This window comes from Beta vulgaris, chromosome 7 (genome assembly GCF_026745355.1).
Source record: "Beta vulgaris subsp. vulgaris cultivar EL10 chromosome 7, EL10.2, whole genome shotgun sequence".
Taxonomy (NCBI): domain Eukaryota; kingdom Viridiplantae; phylum Streptophyta; class Magnoliopsida; order Caryophyllales; family Amaranthaceae; genus Beta; species Beta vulgaris.
In genome coordinates this window covers 58,420,038-58,441,751 of record NC_079208.1, presented here as the reverse complement: position 1 = coordinate 58,441,751, position 21,714 = coordinate 58,420,038, and the positions used below count along the sequence as shown (strand labels likewise).

Here is a 21,714-nt window from a genome sequence, read left to right as displayed (position 1 = left end):
CACTAGTTAGCAAATTAGCTTTCTTCTTCTCTCTTTTCTTTTCTTTTTCTCTTATAAATCCCTCCTATCCCTTTCACACATATCTCTTTTTCTTTCTCTAAATCATCTCTACTTGGTGGTGATAATATTTGATCTTCTCATACACTTTGATTCTCCACCATATCATCAAAGAGCCAACCTTCTTCATTCTTCTATCAACCTTTATAAAAAGAAATAAAGAACCAAAAAAAGAAAAGGAAGAGAAAGAAAGAAAGAAAGAATTAAAGGTATCAAAAATAATACCTAAATAAAAAAGAGAACACTATGGTTTTCTCTTCAGTTTTACTCTATTTAGATCCTCCTCATTGGCAACAGGTAATGATTTTTTTTTTTTTCATATTTTAGCTTCTATTTCAAGGAGAGAAAATAAATAAAATTAAAAGTTGATAAGAGATTATTATTATTATTCCATATCTATTATTCTTCTTATGATGTATATTATCTTTCATTTTTTGAATATACCTCTCCAATTGAAGTTAAGAGATACTTGATAGATCTTTTTCTCATTTTTTTGGTAGTCTTATATATAATTTGTACTAATAAATACTTGTTATTATCATATATTTGCAGCAAACTAATCATCAACAAGGTGTTCAAGGTGTTGGTGGCCGCGGAAATGATCATAATAATCCAAATCAACACCTTATTCCACCACCACCGTTGCCCCAACCACCCGAATCTCAGGTGGTTATGGGTGGCGGCGGTGGTGATGGTGGACCAGGGGCGCAACCAATTCACCATAACTTGACAGCGGAGAGAGCTCGTTTAGCAAAGATCCTCCCTCCAGTAGCTCCACTAAAGTGCCCCAGGTGTGAGTCTACCATCACCAAATTCTGCTACTATAACAACTATAACCTGTCACAGCCTCGTCACTTTTGTAAGTCTTGTCGCCGATATTGGACTCAAGGTGGGGCCCTAAGGAACGTTCCAGTTGGCGGAGGATGCCGGAGATCAACCAAGAGATCCTCCAGCAAATCCTCTAGTGGTGGTGGTGGCGGCAATGGTAATGGTTTCTCTTCTAAGTCCCCTCCAACCGCGATGGTTGGTGGGGACAGAACGAGAATGCCTCTACATATGGACTTGTTGAGCTCAAGTGGTACTAACCCTACCATCTCCGGCATCCCTTCAGCCGGTGGTGGGACCGGGATGTCGCCTTTCATGGCATCTTTACAAAACATAGCTCAACTAGGGATGGGAAATTTAGGTTTGAGCTTTGGTGGGTCCCTTAATACACCTCCTCAACATCACCCTCTAGGAAGAGTTATTAATGGTGAAGATGGAAATGACCTTCATCAATTAGATTTTCCTCATCAACTTAATCCAAATTCCAACAATCAACAAATGAGATATTATAATACCTTCTTAGAGGGTTTTGATCAAATCCCAAGCTCTTCAGTTGGAGCTGGATTATATAACTCATCCTTTCAACAACATCATCATCATCAACAACAACAAAAAATCGACGATGATCATCATGATCATGATGACCATGTATCATCTATGAACTCGCAATTCGAGCCCGTGAAGATGGAGGTTATTGGGCAAGAAGGGCTTAATATAAGCAAGCAATTCATGGCATCCATGACTTCTTCAGATAATAATGCAATGGGTAATCGATTTTGGGATAATTCCATTGGCAATGATACTAATATAGCAGCTTCTTCTAGCATGTGGACTCATCTTTCAGGCCTTAATAATTCTTCTTCAACTAGCCGTCTCTTGTGAAATTTTTTAGTGAACAATATAATTAGCATGTTATATTGCTACTAGCTAATTAATTAGTTTATGATATGACTCAAAATTGGTTATTTACTCATTTTGGGAAAATGTTATGGAAGCTAGTAGTGATCAAGCAAAGATTTTCGAGACGGCGAACAATGGTGATGTTCAATGATCATCATCAATCTTCAACATGATAAGGGAAGCTAGCTAGGGTTGAGATGCATATCTTCATCTCCCTCTTAATGTCATGATGAGATGATACTATTAGAAGTTAGTGATCTATATACTCTAAGCTCTCTTTATGTTCTTACTTTTTTCTTTTCTTCAATTTCTTGTTGGATGTGCTTGTATTTTGAGTGTGGTGTGCTTAAGATTTTTTTAATCAATCCTTTTTAAAGAAATATTAACTTTAAGTGCTAATTATTAGTTATTTATGTTTAATTATCCTTCTCCTTAAACTAATAGCTCTTTGCACTTTAGAACATGTAATATTGATCTATGAATAAAGTAATAGTATAAGTGTCCTTCGTCTGAATTAAGATATCACAATTTTTGACGATTGATTCCAAACAGATGCAATATATCCTGTATTTTAAGCACATCAAATTATGTGCATGATCTTATTTCATTCCAAATCAATAATGAAATTGAAACAAGATGAAGGTGTGAAAATTCACCCCAGAATTTAACGTTGTGTTCTATTCGACTGTTTTAACTTATTTGAACTTATCTGAATTTTATGGATGTAATCAAGATTATATGAACTTATTAAAGTTTACTATAATTACTTGTGGTAGAACTTAGCTTGTTTGAATTTATCATTAACCTACCTTTAATGTAAAGAAGTGAAAATAAGTTGAACAAAATCCTACTTATATATAACTAAATTATTTGATCGAGTTTTTCACTCAACAAAGTCTCAACTTTATTTGAAGTTGAAAATCGATCCTTTATACTCCCTCTATTCTCTTTTCTACTTCCTATTTAGAATTGTGACACTATTCACAATTGAACAAAATCTTCTAAATTATTTTCAATATATGATAAAAATATATATAATCATGTGAGGTCTTATTTGATTCGTTTCAATGAGTACTTTATTAATATTTATTGTTTAATCATTATAATTTTTACTAATACACACAATGAAAATATTTAAGGTCAAAGACGTACATTAGCAAACGTAAAAGTCGAAACAAGAAGAACAAAAAGAAACATAACGAGTATATGGATAATTTCATCATCACGTTTTAATTTGCTTTATATAGTGATTCCAAAGTTCGAGAAATCAGTTTGTTCACATAATTCGAAAGAATTTTTCACAAAATTAGAGTAGCAAAGTGAGTGTGGTTAATTAGAAGTTGAGATTATTCCAAGACAATAAGATATAATCAAGTTGTACGGAAACTTGCAAGGACAAGTATAGGTGTAGTTAGGGAGAAGCAAAATGGCAGAAGTGTCATAATTTCGTTATAATAGGTACGAGAAGTTGTTATGTAAGTTGATAAGTAGGTTTTTTAGAGTCAAGTACATATTTGTTGTTTGGTGATGAGTGTGAAAGTCGACGAACAAAATAACAAGTCAGAACCGCCAAAATCTCACTAAAAACCATGCAATATGCAACATAACACTCTCTCTCTTACACTGTCTACAAACTACTCGTACTATGCATGTAGGAGTACTACTAATATAATCAGTGTTGACTGTCGAAAGACTTCTTCAAGTACTATATTTTGAGATCATAATAAACTAAACAAATTAGTAAGAAAGTGTATAACTTGATGATGATTTAGCTTTGATTAAGAATTAAGGATGAAGAGGTGAAAAGAGAAAGTTATTTATTAATTAATTGTTGTGGAAATGATAGCATGCATGTTATCCATAATATATGATCAACAAATTAAATGATGAAAATTAACATCAACAAACTTTTACATTATATAATAATGGGTTATGTTATATGCAGTCATTAGGGTTGCATATAAGACATAAATACACTACTTAAAATGGAGATAAGTTGTGAATTTATGAAAAAATTTTGCATCTACCGATGTAATAAATGATCAATTAATGCAACTTATTTCTATTTTTAGCTTCATAGATACAGCCCTTAGGGCGGGCTTCATTGTGAGATATGATTGTACTCCACTTTTTCTTAGATAAATTATGATTGATTTAAGAGAGATTATCTGTCTCGTGTTAAAATCCTACTAATATATTCACTAATAAATAAACACATTTATTCGAATTTATGAACTCTCTAGGAAAAAATTTCGTGCTATCTAGCTTACTATTTTCTCCGATTTTATTAGTTTAACCGCTTATTTGGACATAAAATATTAGGAGAAATAAGAATGAGGACCTTAGAAAGGAACCAATGCAAATTAAAAGTATTAATTTATTACATATTGTTGTATAGCAGTTAATGTTATGGGCCAAGATAAGTAAAGTGACCAATGACTTTATAGTAAAGATAATAATGTAATACCGATTGAACCATTCAAAAACAGAAAAATAAGTAGGTAAATTAATAAATGACAACCCAAAAATTAATTGAAGTGGGTAAACTAATATAATTGGAGGGAGTAATTGTTCAAAAAAAAAAATCTCTTTTGTAAATTCAATTATCATATTAACCTTTAATTAAATTACCTTTTTTTTAGGGGAAACCTTTAAATTACCTTACTACTCATTCTGTCCATATTAACTTACATGCATGGTTTAACGCTTTCAATCAAACTTTACATAATTTGACTATAACTTTACATAATTTGACTATAAAAATTCTCCAATAAAACAGTCATATAAAATAAATATTGTTGAATTCGTCTTATATATCAACTGGTTACGAATCGTTTCGTGACATAATTATAAATTTTGCTCAAATTACATTATTAGTGTGACACTATTGAAATAAGAAACTACATACAACTTGGATCTAATTATGAGACATTGTATAGCATTACTTTCAGTAGTAAAAAAAAGGCTATGACTTGACATGAAGATTCATAATATCATATAGTATATTTTTCTTCGTCAAAAAAGAACGTATACTTCATTATTAAGTGTTCTTTTTATTTGGGACCTCAAACTCCATGTATGCTCATTGCAATCAACTTAATTTTGTTTGTCTAAGATGTGCTTATTATTGCAATGTTTCCCACATTGCTGTTCAAACTTGACTCAAATCTTTTTCAAACTTTGGGAAAGTTTCTTGGGGTAAATCACCTTTTTTGGGGGGGGGGTTAATTTTTTTATTCTAACACAACCTTCATTGGAATAGTATAAATAATAAAAGTTGATAGTGCTTGTTAATTACATAATTATTATATTATAAAAACGGTGGTTATGTCTATTATATGGTCTAAAAAGGGAGAGAAGAGGAATCTTGGATTTTGCTTTGCTTTTGCGAGGACCAAGACAGTACCATCTCTCTCTTTCTCTTTCTCTTTCTCTTTCTCTTTCATTCTGTTGTGTGGAAAAAAACAGTTAGAAAAATAATGGGATGCTAAAAATGGGAAAAAGAACGTAAAATGGTTAAGAAAAAGAAGGAGAGAGAGAAGAGAATAAGAGGAAAACAATGTAAGACTGGGGAGTATGACGAAGAGACTAGAGTGATCTGCAAAAACAAAGGAGAAGGGCACGGAAACCTAAGTTTTTATGTTGTGTTATGGCCTTATATTGGCGTGAATATGTTATTCTCTTCTAATTCTAGTGAGTACTACTATGCCGGTGCAAATAAGAGGGTCAAATCGGAATCTGGATTGGATCTGATTGGAATTTGGAATGGATTGAAAATTTCGGTTCGTTCCTCGATTTAGAAAAATTCATGATTCCGAGTTTTCAGTCTGGTTCAAACTTGGAAAACTTCGTTCCGGACAGTTAGATCAGAATTTCTGATTTTTTAGTCAATATAAAAGTTTATGTATTAATATAGTTTAAATGGTAGAAAGTTAAAAACCTACCATTTATTATCTTTAGTAATATTTTTTTAATTTTGATATATCTAATTTATAAAGGAAAAATTGATTCTAATAATCCAACATTTGGGTCGTTCACTCAAAATAATCCAACCTTTTCATTATTATTTAATAATCCAACCTTTTATCACAGTCCGCTCATAATGCACCGTGACCTGTTGAAAAAGGTTGATAACCAGGAGAATGAGTTAATTGCACACGTGTCTTGCTCTGATTCTTTATGCTTTAATTAAATATTTTTTACTACCCCCTCCCTCCCCTTGCGCACCCACTACCACCAACCCACCCCATCCCCCACCTACTGCCACCCCACCCTCCCTTTTCCCACCCACTGCCACCCGACATCCCCACCCCCTTCCCTCCCTCCCCTTGCCCACCCGCATCCATTGCCACCCCCTCCCTCTCCTTGCCCACCCACTGCCACCCCCTCGATCTCCTTCCCAGCCGCCAAAACTCCCTTGCTTCCCCGGTGAAACCCTACCCCTTCCCACAAATCTCTTTCTCTCTCCTCACCATCCCTAACCCACAACTCACCCCACTCCCTCCATTCCAAACTCCAGCCCCACCTCCCCCACTCCGAAAATCGCCCCCAACCTCAACTAACCATCACCAGCCCGTGAAGAAAATATGCGTCTCGTCTCAGAGATTGCAAGTGGAGGTCGACGAAAAGGGTGAAGGCGAGTGGAGGAGGACGAAGAGGTTTAAGAGGGAGACAATGAGGATGTTGGTCGTCACGAAGGGGGGGAACGAGGGAGATTGGAGGGTGGGGGTGGGGAAAGGGTTGTTCGCAAAGGGGTAGGGTGGAGTAGGGGTTGTACGTAAAGGGGTGGGGTAGGGGATCGTGAGCAGCGGTGAGGGTGAGGATCATGAGCAGGGAGTGGAGGGTGGAGTGGTTCTTCATGTCTAGTGAGGCAAGGGAGGGAGGAAGAAACAAAAGGACGATTGAAGGGGAGAATTAAAAAAAAAAAAATACCTTTCTAACAGGTTACCGGTCTCACGGTGCATTATGAGCGGATTGGGATAAAAGGTTGGATTATTAAATAATAATCAAAAGGTTTGATTATTTTGAGCGAACGACCTAAAGGTTGAATTATTAGAATCAATTTTTCCATTTATAAATATGTATAAATCAAATAAAAAAGTTTTTTTTCTACAAAAATATAAATTCCGGTCCAACATGTCCAAAACCGGCCCGAAATTGATCGAAATTTTTCTGATCCAGGTCCAAAAATTTTCCAAATTCTGGTTCGATCGATTTCGATCGTGGACCGGTAAACACCCCTAAGTATTATGTTAGATCCCGTTCTTTTGAATTGAGAGATACTAAATTGAACTGAAAATAAATCTAAAAGAACAGGATCATGTCAAAGTATATGAATTATTATCCTAATTATATAAGTATATGCAAGTATATGAAGCTTTCGCTTCTTGTAATGTAAAAGCCTAAAGTTGTTGGCCCTCGGATTTTAGTTTTTTTTTTTCTTTCTAGGTTGGTTGGTTGGAAGAAGGATTCTGATCAATACTCTTCACAATTTTATGGTCTAATGTTTTGTGGTTAAGTAATTGGGAGTAGGAAGGTAAGTTGATCTAAAAAAAGCTTCACATATATAATTATGCTCTATATATGATTTTACCGTACATTTATATATATATATACATTTATATATATATATATATATATATATATATATATATATATATATAATTTTATTCGATCTAATGTGAAGTTGGATTTTTAGTTCACTTTTACAGTAATTTGTATGTGCCATCGAATATAGTTATTATGATACAACAGATGTTGTATATTTAATGGTTAACAAATTACTACTAGAATTTGGTCTTTTGCCGACCGATTTTACCGACCGTCACAAAAGCAGTCGTTAAAATTCATCTTACCGACCATTATTTTAAAAGAAGACGTTAATTACCGTCCGATTAAAACTATTTACCGACACTACTAATTAACACCATTGTTGACCGATTTTGACGGTCGGTAAAAGCATGGATTCTTGTAATGCAAACAAATTTTATACTCTCTTCATTTTATATTATCTGACCACTTTTTTAAGAAAAATTCATTATAACCCGTTGATTTGAATATTTATGCACAATCATTACATGTTGCAATTTCAAATGCAATGCAATAATATTTGTTATTTTCGAACATTGATGCGATAACTAATACTTAAACTACTGTGTACATATTGCATGAGAGTATAGGAAGTATTGCTTTTGTTCCCTCAAAAAAAAAAAAAACAAGTAATACATAGTTGTTCACTTGTCTCGATTCTCGAATCAGTTTATCGCTATTATATAATAATTTATTTTTTAACATATGAAAATACTCTATATAAATTAAACTTGATATATAATTTAAATATATATTATAGTTTTGCCTCATAATCTCTACTTCATTAACAAAAAGCACAAAGAATCTTCATTAATTAAGATCGATGATGAAAGACAATTTAGGATCAAATTATGTGTATATCCTTGCTATCTGGTAACTCTGATCTATCTAAACAAATAAAGAATATATTTATCATGAATTGTCCTCCTTTTTATTTAACTTTAGGCGTCCTAATATTTAACATTTTATGTTGTCATGAGCTAACAACTTTATTATCTTTATATATAATAATATCCTATTAGAAAATATAGGCCCTTTATCCTACCATTGATTGAATACTAATATTTATATGCCTTTAGAATGAGTTACACAAATTATTATAATAGACGGTCTAACTTTAACATAAAATTAATTAGACAAATCCAAACCTACATTCTACATTCTGCTAACAATCCTAGACATCTCGCAATAACTTAGTCGTCACTTCTCTTCTCCTTCCTTTGAATCTCGAACTACAACGAACAAGTTTATAGATTAACCCGACAACCTTAGCTAATGGATTAAACTAGTCACTAAAGGGATTAAACTAGCCACTAAATGGATTAAAGAACGTGAGAACTAAAACGATTAAACTAGTCACTAAATAAATTAATTAAACTAGTCAATAAATAGATTAAACTAGTCACTATAATCAAGAAGATGATATGTTCTCTTCTTAATATAGATCTTGGGCCATCGTCTAATTTTAAATTTTAAATAGATGGTTTCTTACACAACGAGTTGAATAAGTTATAAGAGTTTTATTTAATTATATTCTTATTAAGAGTTTTATTTAGTGTATACGAGTCTATCATCTAAAACCTAACTGGCATAACATCTGTAATATTTGACACGTACTTAGTACGTATTATCAACTTAGTTTTAGCCAAATGATACAACTAATTTTAAAAAAAATGGAATTTAAAAAATTATATCGATTGCTACACTTAGTTATAAGTATTAATGATGCATGTAGACCTACGTACTTAGAAATGACTAATTTGCAGAGGGAGATAATACCCCTTAGGGCTATGTATAAGATGATTAAAATGGAAATAAAATATTGAATTAAGTATTTATTACCTTAGTTGATGTGATCATGTGTCTAAAATTTTTAAACGGTTTCCATTTGAAGAAATGTATTTAAAGGCTACATATAAGATTACCCTAGTTAATTTTGATGATGATAACAAAAGTAACAATTTTTTTTGGTACTATACTCCTTTTTTTTTCTTGCGCTTACGTGTGGGTAATATGTCTAAGATAATGCTCTTAAATATATTTTTTGAGAGGAAGAATTATATTTTTTTAAAAAGAAGAAAAACCAAAAACATATCAGAGCTATGCCAGATGTCCAGATTGCCAGCTAGATTATGCCGACATAAATTTGCATAGTCCATAGTAATGTAGTAAACCAGCTCTAACTGAAAAAGGACTAGGGATTGAACACTTCTTTGTGTTAACTGATTGTCGATCAGTGATCTTTTTTAACTCTATCATCTAAAAATATGCTTTAGATTGGTCCTAGTTTTTTGTTCTAATGTGCTCTTTTTACTCCTTCATAATTGCCGGATACTATTTTATGTAGAGCTGATCAACCGATAAGGTCAGGATTGGACCCGGATCCGGATTAATAATAAATGGTTGAACATGTCCCAACCTAAACCGAACACGTTTATTAAACGGGTTGAAAAACTCAATCTTGACTCGACATGTTTATGAAACGAATTTTCCATATAACCCGTTTAACCTATTTACATATTTATTACTATTAAATATTTATGAAAAATTATTGGTTTTCAACCATAAATTCACATAAAAGTATGCATGATTAGGTTTTCTTTTCATTATTTGTGTTCTACAATTAGTATTTTTAAAATTTTACCAACTTTAAATTTGACACAACTTTTTAAAAAAATTATATTTTAATGAGTTAAACAGGTCAAAGCATATTAATTTCGAGTTGAAAATATCAACATTAACCTAACTCATTTAATTAAATGGGTATGTCGTGTCAATCCATTTACTTATATGACTCAAAAATCTCAACTCAAACTTATTTCAAGTCATGTTCGAGTACGATAAATAAATTGGGTCATTTTTTCACAACCCCTAATTTTATCTCACTAGAGCAAGGAATATTTTGTAGATTCATACCGAGATTGTACTCATGAAATAGTAATACAAGATGCAAAAGTAGCATAAACTAGAATATGAAATTCCTAAAATAAAGTTAAGATAGATTAAACTAAGCCCTTAGCATTTTTTTTTCCTTTTCTTGATACTTGATAGGATGCTAAGGCCCTGTTCTTTTGGGTACAGTTCCAATTTAGTTCAGTACAATTTACTTTAGTTTTGTTTAGTTCAGCTATCTTCCTATTACAATTTTACTTCAACTCGGTTCAACTCACTTCATGATATATCAGTTCAGTTCAACCCGAAAAAATAGAACATAAAGCATCTGGTTTGTCTAAAGTGTAAATGATTGTTTCTAACTTTGTATATCACACTAGATATTTTGTTGGCTATAGCCTATAAAATGGAGCCCAGGGAATAAATTAAAGGATAACCAAAATTGGTTCCATTAAATAAGAACCGTACGTAGCATCAAATGAGAACGTTGGGCCCATATAGGACGTTTGCTGGTCAATATGCGGGCCTTTATTATGGAAAGGCTAAGCCCAAAGTAAACATGGAGCTTTGACAGATAGATGTTCCCACTGTCAACGCTCCATTTAAGAGACCAAAAACTTGACTAGTTGGTAGTTGGGCCCATATCTTTGATCTTTTCAGTTTTCAGGGACATCAATTTTTTTTATTTTTCTTTGAGGTGACAAGACATCAGCTTGAGTAAACTTTTTTTTCTTTGGCAAAAAAAAAAAAAAAACTTGAGGAATTTATTTTTTCTAATTTATAAGCATAAAATATATTTCTTATAATAGTATTGATCTAGAAATTTATAACATAATTCACACGTTAACTTGTGTAACTATGCTTGTTCATTGCTTAATATTTTTCATTTTTAACTTCTTACATGTAGCTCCACTATCAAACTTAAAACAAAAAATGAGTATAAAATTATCATTTAAAAAGGTATATATATATATATATATATATAGGGGAAAGATCACATGAGAATGTTCCTTATATGAGAAAGAATCTCAACCACATGATTGAATTAGAGTTACAACACTTGTTCATTAGAGTTATACCCCCTAAAAAATTTTGAGTCTAAAAAAAAATTTAAGAGTTATAGCGCGTATAATTCATTCTCATTTCTCATGTAAGTATGCATTCTCATATGAACTCACTTCTATTAATATATATTTCTCTCATGATAAGCATAAGGATCAATCATAGTTGGTGATGAAGGACCTACAAAATCCAATGCACATGTAGAATCCAAGTGACAGTTGTATGTCGAATGTTAAACTCCCAACTAATAACTTACAAGAAAATTGAGTTGGAGAGTGATTTGTAAATAGTGCCTCAACTTAGTTACAAACATGAGGATCAATTATAGATTGGTTGTGGTTTGTGTAGATGCTTATTATTTTATGTAGGGAAGATGCTTAATAATGCAATTGTTTGAATAGATTCAAGTAATATAACTTCGTTAGCTTTTCAATTATTTTCTAAGATTTTAAGAATATATAAGTTCATAATCATTATCAGTTTCAACATTTGAATTCATACATAAACTAAATTTTCTCTTTGTTTGGATAGTAAAATAGGAGGAAAAAGGAGAGAAATAGAGAAGAACGGGAAAGGAAAAGAAAAGGAAGGAGAAGATGAGCTACATTTTCCCTCTAAATCTCTTTAATTTAGAAAGGATGATGTATATTAAAGGGGGGGGATAATGGATTATTCGCTCTCCCTCCCCTTTCTTATCCCAATCCCTTAACCAAACAAGGAAACTTGTTCCCCTCGCTTTTCCTTCTCTTTCCCTCCATTTCCTCCTATCTAAGGACTAAGCAAAGTACTCCCTTCGTCTTTTTTTAGTTTCTACATTTTGTCATTTTGGGTGTCTCATTTACTTGCTACATTTGCTAAACATTTTGTTTTAACTGCACATTATGCTTAATTGCTCTACTTTTTAATAATCTCCGCATGTTTCCTTAACAATTGCGCAAAAGTGAATATAGCAACTAAAAGAAGACCGATGAAGTAGTAGGGAGGATAAAGAGATCTTATCCCACAAGAAAACATCAAGATCGACAAGTAGGAATTTTACCGAAAAGAAAACCCCAAACTTCGGGTGATGAAAATCAAACCCCCAACCTCATAGTTGAATGGTGGGAGACTGGGAGCTCTGTTCTCATTAAGTTTCTGTATGGAGAAAAAAAAATCTCTGAAATGACAGGAAGAGTTATTTTCACCGCAGAGAAATACCCGTATAACTAGAAGGAAACTATATTTACTCGTATAAACTTGCAAGGAAACTAAATTTGCCATAAAATGAGATTTCTCATTCATAATGCAACAGTCAATCTGTAATCAGAACACCTTAGGATCAAAGCACAGAAGAAAGTTGTATCCTTTGATAAAAGTGAGGATAATTAGAGTTGATATGAATTTTACAATGTTACATTTCAACAGACATGTCTTAATGACATGCCAATTCTTTCTTTTCTTGTACTATGTCTTTCTGTGCCTCATGTGAAGATATAAGATATCCTTTTCTCACCCTCACTCCCCAAAAAACAAAAAAAAAGCCACAGAATGCCAAAAATAATGAACTACACTCACAGGAATGTGACTTCCACCTCCCTGCAGATCAATAAAAGGCCCTCCCACCCTCTTTCCCTTAAATTATAATAAAAAATAAACTATACTTCATATAGAAAAAGTTACAAAATCAAGAAAACCAAAGACCTTTCAGTCCTCAGCAGTATCAGGTGCATGCCCTTGAGCTTCGACTTGTGCATGTGCCTGCGCCTGAGCCTGAGCCTGCTTTTGCTGCTCAAGTAACCGGTTTATTCTATCAAGTAATTGCTGGGCCTTTCTCTTTCCTCTATCGGTGCCATTCTGTGTCATCTCGAGCAAATGGCTCATAATTCCGAGCTCCTGGGCTGATGCTAAATAGGTTGGATCCCCTGAACAAAGATGGACTAAAACTGCAGCAGCATTTTCTTTGTTTCTGGGTGATCCATTTGCAATTACGTCTACCAAAACCGGTAATGCATCTGCAGATCCAATGGCTGCTTTACCTTCGGTGTGGCTAGCTAGTATAGCCAGAATAGCCAGGGCCTCGTCTAACATGCCACCTCCAGTGTCTGTCAATAACCTCATTAATGTGGGAATAATTCCAGCTCTTACTGCCTTGCCTTTATTTCCTTGGTAAATGCATAGGTTGAAAAGTGCAGTGGCAGCATCTTTCTTTCCTCTTTGGGTACCCTCACTCAGCAACATTACAAGAGGAGGTATCGCACCTAAAGCACCAATTGTGACCTTATTTTCATCCACAACTGAGAGACTAAAAAGTGTAGCAGCTGCATTTTCTCTTGCTTCCATGCTACCTTTCTTCAGCACATGAACTATGCCAGGCACTGCCCCCGAATTGATTATGCTTCCTTTGTTGTCATCACAAATTGAGAGGTTAAGAAGAGCAGTTACGGCATGCTCCTGGGTGCGTGAATCAAGTGTTGAAAGCAGCTCCACAAGAAGTGGAATGGCTCCAGCTTCAGCAATGGCCACACGATTATCAGCATTTCGCTTTGCGAGAAGGCGGATTTCACCGGCCGCAGATCGCTGATCGTCAGGATTGCCTGAGTGGAGCTTACGGAGAAGTTCGTCAATCTTGGAACGTTCTGCAGCTGAACAAGCTGATGCAGTTTTGCTGGGGTTAGAACTGCTTGACCGCCTGGGAAGTTCCACCCCATTTGCTTCACACCACTGGGCTATAAGGCTTCGCAAGACATAGTTGGGGGTGAGCGAAGAATTTTGGAGGGATTGTTGTGTTTTGGGGCATGTATTATGACCTGCCCCTATCCACTTCTCAATGCACGAACGTTCATAAGTCTGCAAGAGAGGAATATTGTGGCTGTTAAGACTTGAGAAGTAGATCGGTACTTTCTCTAAAAAAAGAACAGAAAGGGTAGAGAAAAAAACCAGCAAAAGTTGAGAATGACGGATCATTTTAGAACGAAAGGAGAAAAAAGAAACATTACCAAAAAATGAGAGGGAAAAAAATGGACACGTCAATATTACACGATAGCTTAGCTCCCACACACCCGAAAAAGCAAAAAAGTTTGAATATGCAACTTATTTTAAATTCTATCACGTACTTGTAAATGATTTTACACATAAGCTGTGCACCAAACTTCATATATTAACTTTTTTCAGAAAACAATAGAGAGCAGCCTTTTGATGTTAATTTAGTAGTATCATCTATAAGGTAACGTAATATGGGAAGCTGGATGGCAAGTTTATACCGGAAACAGCTAACTGCAAAATGGTTTATTCGCTAAACCTAGTACATATTTTACATAAACCTAGTACCTATTTTAAGTAAACTCAAATATCAATACCTGCCCAGTTGAAACAATAACAGGATCTTTCATCAGCTCCAATGAGATTGGGCAGCGAAAATCATCTGGTATAACAAGAGACTTTGGACTCCCATCAGCAGATGTTTGTCCAGCACAACCTGATGAGAGATTCTTCTCTCCTGCAGAAGTTCCCAAATCAGGGTTCTCCGTCTGAACAAAATCCTTGATTTTCTTTAGTAGATTGCACATCTTCTCTATTCTCTCATCAGAATCTTCATCGGTTGCAGAAACCATCTCGGTGATAGCCACAGACTCTTGTGTCAGATCATCAAGCTTCATCAGATGCAGCTTTTCAGCAACTCTCTTCAGTACAACAGGATCAATAGCTGTGTCATTGCTGCTGTTGTATAGAGATATTAGATCCTCATAGAGCTCTTCATCAGGTGCATCAACTCTACCCTTGGCTCTTCTAAACTGAGTAACAACGAGCTCAACCTGGAAGAATAAATTTTTGCATCAGTCCCTGAATGTTGGCCATTCTTCTTCTAGTCACTTTATTCTACCAGAAGGTAAGGGATAAGCAGATAGTGCAATTTAGAATCTCTCTTCTACGTTGCATCGTCATTAAAACTCAATCAGATAGTCATACGAGCATCATGAGCATTCAACAGAACAAGCCTTCAAGGTGAGTTCATTCTACCTGTTCCTTTACTTCGTCAGAGATGTCAAGTTTCTCGGAGAGTAGTCCATCCAGAGCTTGCTCCAAATTCGATGTCACTTCATAGAATGTCGTCATAATCCGCTCTCTCTCAAGGGCCTGTCATTAGCATGAAAAGAATAAACCAGGGGAAAATGGCAAGGGATTGCACACAATGATATAGGAAGGCAAAATCATTCTCACTTAACTGGCATAAACAAGAAAACTACAACACGTACTAATAGAAGAATATAAATGACGAATTAGCTCTGACTGTAAAGAATGTATAGAGTAACTTTGAAGTTTCAAGGCTTGATAACAAGTCCTCGTATTCTTCCATTTGCCACCACGAAATTCCCCAGGTTATAAAGGCCACATTAACAAATAGTCAGTCAAATAAGCCAACAATAGGTCATAAAAGGTTGATACATGATCAATGCAACCAATACAACCACCATACCGTGCCAAGCACGACTGTTTACAGGACATTGCAGCAAAGTACAATATCATGAATTTCATGATATGCAAACAATATTGCGGACAGGACCATGTAGCATTTTAACTACTTCACCTTCCCCCTACATTGCAAGCACCAGTAATCCTAATATGGCCAGTACTTCAAACACGTATGAGCACAAAATCTTCATAAAAGTCAAAGTTGGCATGCATGCATCCAGCCTAAGACAACAATACAAGGTGTTTTCTTTTGTTATTTATAACATCTATAATGTGATCGCCTACAGGCTACAATGAAACCATCGTCCATGGGTAAGTCCCATCACTATATGCTTTATGCTTATCCTTCAAGTAATAACCTCAACAAAAGTTCGACTTTCAAAAACCCCAATGGCCAATAGCTACTCGATGACTTCGTCTACAATAGTACCACACACGCATTATTCCTATCAATCCACAGATTCTGCAACGAACGAGGCTTTTCCATGCTTATACCATGATTATTGATAAGTATCACTTGGTAGAGCTCAAATTAACTAAATTCTAGTATCAAACATCAAGAACCACATTCTTAATAAGTATACAGCAGAAAAAGAGGCGGAATTCGAGCATAAAATCCTCGGTGCTCAAATTAAGGCCCTTGCAATTCAACCTCCAATCAAACTTAACTCATTTACTAATTCAACCCTAATATCTAATCCAAATTCTGAAACCTATCCTAATTCAGTCAATTCAATCAAACAAATCAATACTCATAGCAAATCTCCCTTAAACCTACCAATCCAATTACACATAATTCTCTAATCAACTAGCCAATTCACAATTTCCATATCAAGAAATATAAAAAAAAAAAAAAAAAAAAACTACAATTCACAAAAAAAAAAAGTAAATAATACATAAAAATCCTATTAAAGTAGCAATAATCAGAGTAGAACAAAACAGTGATAATTAATAGTAAAATTTAAGGGAAGAACAATTAAATTAGCAGATCCAAACCAGATAAATTTTGCTGCCAATAGAACCAAATCGAAGAGAATCAAGAGCTTGATTAAGCGAATCATCAAACGAAACAAGATTTATAAGAACATCATCAGATAACGGCTCTTTACTCTCCTTAATTTCCTCGAACATTGGAGTTAAAAGCTTCAATCTTCGAGCTAAATTACAGTACTGTTTCTTAACAGGAGGTCGATAATCTGAAATTGAAGCAATTTCATTGATTCTATCGATTAATTTGTTGATTAATTTTGCTTCTTTTTCATCCTCCATTGAAACGAAAAAATCAATTGAGAGATAAGATTAATTCAGCGCAGACTTTTTTTTCTTTTTTTTTTTTTGAAAGTTGGAGATGAAGAATTTAGTGTTATAAAGAGGAGAGAGAAAGAGGAAATTAAAATAAGGTGAGAGTGATTGGAAGAAGAAAGGAAGAGGAAGTAGAGAAGGTAGGCTCCATGAAAGAGAGAGAGAAGAAGGAGGAAGAAAGTAGAGAGGTTGTGAAATACGCGCTTAGATTATTAGAAGTGTTTTTTTTTTTTTTACTGATGGAGCGGGTTTAACTATGGTTAAGCTAGTATATTTGGTTTTGGTAAGTTTGGAGTTGGTGGGTGTGGGTTTGGGTAACCATGGTTAATAAAAAAAATTACTTCTTTTGTCTCTTATCAATTACACCATCTATCTTATAGTAATATGGTTTTTGTTTTATTTTGAGGTTAAGGGTATGTTCTTTTCGGCATAAAACAGTTAAACTGAACTGAACTGAACTGAACTGAATTGAATTGAATTGAACTGGATTGAATAGTGGTATGTGAGTGTAAAAGTATTGTCAAGAGTTGAATTGAACTGAACTGAAAATAAACTGGGGAGAACATGCCCTAAAAATTAAATTATTTGAATAAATATTTTCATTGATATATAATATAGAAAAGACATATTTATGTAGGATGTTGGTAGATTTGGTTCAACTTTTATAATATATTTGTATATTTAATTTATTGAAACGAAATTGAAGATATATCTTCGATATGTAGAATTAGGTATTGTACTGTATAAACCAAGTAAGGTTTGGCCTAATGGTAAAGATTTTTTGGGGTGAGGTGAGTGCAAAGAGTCCTCACCAGGCTCTCTCCCCTTTCTTGGTTTCTTTTTTTTTTAATCCTAATTTTTTTTACTTAAACACAAAAAAAAGGTGTTTGCCTTCATTTTCTCCTTCCTCAATCGAATATAAAATTTCCCCTAAATTCCCTCTTACTTCAAATTTCCTCTTTGTTACCAAATGATTCCTAAATTCTAAAAGAGTGAAATCCACATAACAATGAGATCAACTTCATCTTCAAGTTTCAAAAAGAATTCAAATACCAGTTTAAGTAATGGTAGAGTTTATTGTCGACATTGATTGTATGCACTAATGCAACTACTTGGAACTTCGACCATAATCAAGGAAGACGCTTTCATGGCTTCTCAATATCTAACACTCGACTTATAGCTGGTGAGAAGTCCAATCACCGACCTCATTTATGACACGTTTTGCACCCTGATCAATACTTTGGGGTTTTGGCTATAGGTCGTAGGGACTATTTCATGCACTCATGCTATAGTGCAGGTGTTGAGGCCAACTTTGCCTTAATTGTAAGTTACTTTTTTTATTGTTTACCATCCTACTAAATAATGTCAAATTATATTTCTTAATCATTTTTGCACAGTTTTTTTAGTAAAATTCTTTATAAAAGGGTTGAATTCCTTTGGGTTTTATTAGTCATTAACTTTCTTTTCGTCCCCACGTTCTCCCATCATTCATCAAAATATCTATGTTTTTCCAAATTATGCTTTCATATATTAGTGCACGAATAAGATTAAAAACGGAGGACGTAAATAGTAAAAAGGTCAAAATTAAAGTGGGACTAATATAGGGGTACTAAAAAATATATCACAAGTTTCATAATACAAAAATATGCTTCTTGTCCTTCTATTTCCATTTTCCTTCTCCTTGTGAAAACTAAACTAGTAAACCCCTACCCAAAAAAGAAGGATAGAGCTGCCAATGAATTAAACAAAAGGAGCATCATCATCATATTCATATATAGTGACATAGTGTTACAACAAATCTATCTATACTTATATATTAAAAGGCGTTCTTAGATAATGAACGGTGTTATTTGGCGATAAGAAAATGCATTACATAACATTTGATCCCATAACTTATGACTTCAAGTTTGGACATTATTAATATTTTAATCATTAAATCAAGTAATACTTGGTGTTACCATTTAAGAGTAAAATATTAATAAATAAAAAATATAATTACTCGAGACATATCTATATCTCTATATATCTAAAATCCAAGACAAACAAATGTCATGCTCTAACATGTAAATTCTCCCCTCTCCTACACAATCAAATGAGACATTAAACAATAAAAATATATGTTTCAAGACTCAAACACATAACCTCTCATTTGATATGCTAATGCACTAACCAACTGCACTACAATACCCATGTTGGTATTTGTGAGAGAAAAATCATTTAAACACAATATACTATTTCTATTTTTAAAAACTTCAAATACACATTGGTAAATAATTCAGAATGCGTCTCCTCCGGGACATGAACTAATTAGAGGTCTAAAAACTAGTTTGGAACTATAATTAGCTAAGTGCTAATAGAAGTGTACTTTGCAAAAAATATATTAGATGAGATATAGTAGTATATATTAATGCATTTAAAGGGATAAGCAACAGATTCCTAGTTGGTGGAATATCTATAAAGCTGACAATTATTACCATAACAAGAGTAATATTCCATTAATATTTTTTAGGTAAACAAGAGTATGATACTACTTTTGAAAAGCAGAAACAGATAATGAAATGTAGTGCATCCCAACTTAGTCAACCTTACAGCCTTTCTTTTGTAGATTGAATATGAAGTATGAATCCCCTCCCTTTTTTGGTCCTCACCTTTTTAATGGCTGATTAATTACTAGATAGCCATTTATACACGCATAAATGTTGCATTCTAACCAGAAAATAGCTGATTATTTATTAAACATATTTGCGCGTTACCATCGCTTAAGTAAAAACTATTGTTATGTCATCAAAACCATCTTTGAATTAACATTATGCTAATCTCGAATTTGAAGGTTGTAGTCAGCAAATCTTCTACTTAGTATGTACAGCTATTTCTTCAATTTTTGCGTGAAAAGATTACACGTTAATTTCACCCTTGTGATCTCATTTTCTAAGTTCGTCTATGTGTTAGTTGTTGGAGACTTGGAGTTATAGATGCGATAATTCCTTCAAAAAAGAAAGTTATAGATGCAAAACCTATGGCTTCAAATCAAATTTCGTTTATAACACTATTTTCATGGCTCCATATATAAATCAAAATAATATAAAACTCATTTTTTCATACATTTCTATTTAGAGTTGAGTATGGACCGAGCTGGCACATCCTGATAAGGATTTGGCACATGAAGCATGGGGTTGGGCTCTAATGTATGGATATTATTTGCAAACATCAACACAAATTAAAAATGATGGGTTGGCTTCATAATTTACACGAATTCGAATTATTATTATTTGATCGCACATAAATTTACACTATTTATCTAATATTCCCTATAAACAAGCTTTCGTTATCTGTAGAAGAAGCAGATACTGTTTAGTACACACGTTTACCATGTTGAGTTTGTCTTATAATGACCGTCTACTTTTAAATTAAAATTATGTAATGGTAAGTCCGATATTAAAAAGAGAACGAGCCCAATAGTGACTGAGTTAATTTCTTTCGATGACTCGTTTAATCCATTTAATAACTAAGTTTACTTTTATATTAAAATTAGACCGGTCTCTTTTAATAATTTTTGTAACATGTTCTTACTGCATGATAATTCGTAATGATGAATTCAACTTATCTCTGGCGTCCAAACCTACAAATGATATCTTTTAAAGCTACAACATCTATCAATTTGTTTATGTGATATCAAGATGTAAATCAACCAAACAAGCAATACATGGCAGATTGACTAAAGTGCAAGAGATCTTGTACAGGTGGTGCATGATGATCTGAGAACAGCTAAGGATCTGGAATTTGCAACTGGAAATTACTCAAAATCCTTTTGAAACTGTGGGTTGAGGATTATACATTACACCTATCAAAGTTTTTTTTAATATATTTGTAAGGTGAAATAAAAAATCAATGAGAATGTCAATGAACCTGGACTTTCATTCAATCATAGTATCATACATATGGCCCACATGAGAGGGAGTTTTCTTTTCCTCGTTCTGGATTGGCCCCCACCACATACATATTAGGAAGAGTTGGCTGGGTCATGCAGCTTAATTAAGGTTTATGGCCCAACTAATTTGCCCATTCTCCTCGGATATTAATATAGTAATATACTAATTGCATATGCACCCGATGCGTGCGCCGACAATTTGTGTAGGTTTATATAAATTGACATGTTTGTTTTTATCTAAAATTATTTTGATAGTGATGTAAATTATTGTGGTTCTTTTGTAGATGTTATTATCTTTTTAAATTAAAGGTGAATGATTTTTAAATGTTTAATATCGTCACTGAAAAATTTGGTCGATGATTTAATAATTTTTTTTCAACGACTTTAGTATATTTCTTTAATAATTATAAATGTTAATAATAAACCATATTGTTTGAACTTCATAAATATGAAATATTATGTTATCACAATATATTGTTAACTTTTTTGGATTGAAGACTCTAATTGATTTCGTGAATTGATTGTATCAATCTAGTTTGTCAAGTCATTAATGGTGTTGCATATTTCATTTTGACCTACTCATATGGCAAGTTTCATTAATTCTCATTTTTCAATTTTTTATAAAAAGAAAAACATTATTATAAATTATTAGAGGGTATTCTAGTCACTTTAAAGGAGGACACCACACCTCCTTCATTCGCTTATATAAT

At 33.4% G+C, this 21,714-nt stretch overlaps 2 protein-coding genes across 2 annotated transcripts; one reads left to right on the top strand and one right to left on the bottom strand.

Moving 5' to 3' along the window:
* LOC104900132 (dof zinc finger protein DOF2.4) lies at positions 1–2,181 on the top strand. Its single transcript, XM_010687485.4, has 2 exons — positions 1–354; positions 610–2,181. Exons 1-2 carry the CDS (start codon positions 304–306, stop codon positions 1,762–1,764), a joined length of 1,206 nt encoding a protein of 401 aa, XP_010685787.2. The 5' UTR covers positions 1–303; the 3' UTR covers positions 1,765–2,181.
* Positions 2,182–12,643: 10,462 nt separating this feature from the next.
* Positions 12,644–17,284, bottom strand: LOC104900131 (U-box domain-containing protein 13). Its single transcript, XM_010687484.4, has 4 exons — positions 16,771–17,284; positions 15,322–15,438; positions 14,661–15,116; positions 12,644–14,151 (listed from the first exon to the last, which is right to left on the bottom strand). Exons 1-4 carry the CDS (start codon positions 17,041–17,043, stop codon positions 13,009–13,011), a joined length of 1,989 nt encoding a protein of 662 aa, XP_010685786.2. The 5' UTR covers positions 17,044–17,284; the 3' UTR covers positions 12,644–13,008.
* Positions 17,285–21,714: the final 4,430 nt, after the last annotated feature.

Bases quoted from the DNA above. Each gene is read 5' to 3' on its own strand.
- LOC104900131 (XM_010687484.4), bottom strand. From the start codon at position 17,043: ATGGAGGATGAAAAAGAAGCAAAATTAATCAACAAATTAATCGATAGA. The intron at 15,439-16,770 runs GTTTGGATCTGC...TGCTAATGACAG, and splicing joins TTGGCAGCAAAATTTATCTG to GCCCTTGAGAGAGAGCGGAT. The intron at 14,152-14,660 runs GTATTGATATTT...CCTCTCTTGCAG, and splicing joins TTATTGTTTCAACTGGGCAG to ACTTATGAACGTTCGTGCAT.
- LOC104900132 (XM_010687485.4), top strand. From the start codon at position 304: ATGGTTTTCTCTTCAGTTTTACTCTATTTAGATCCTCCTCATTGGCAA. The intron at 355-609 runs GTAATGATTTTT...ATATATTTGCAG, and splicing joins ATCCTCCTCATTGGCAACAG to CAAACTAATCATCAACAAGG.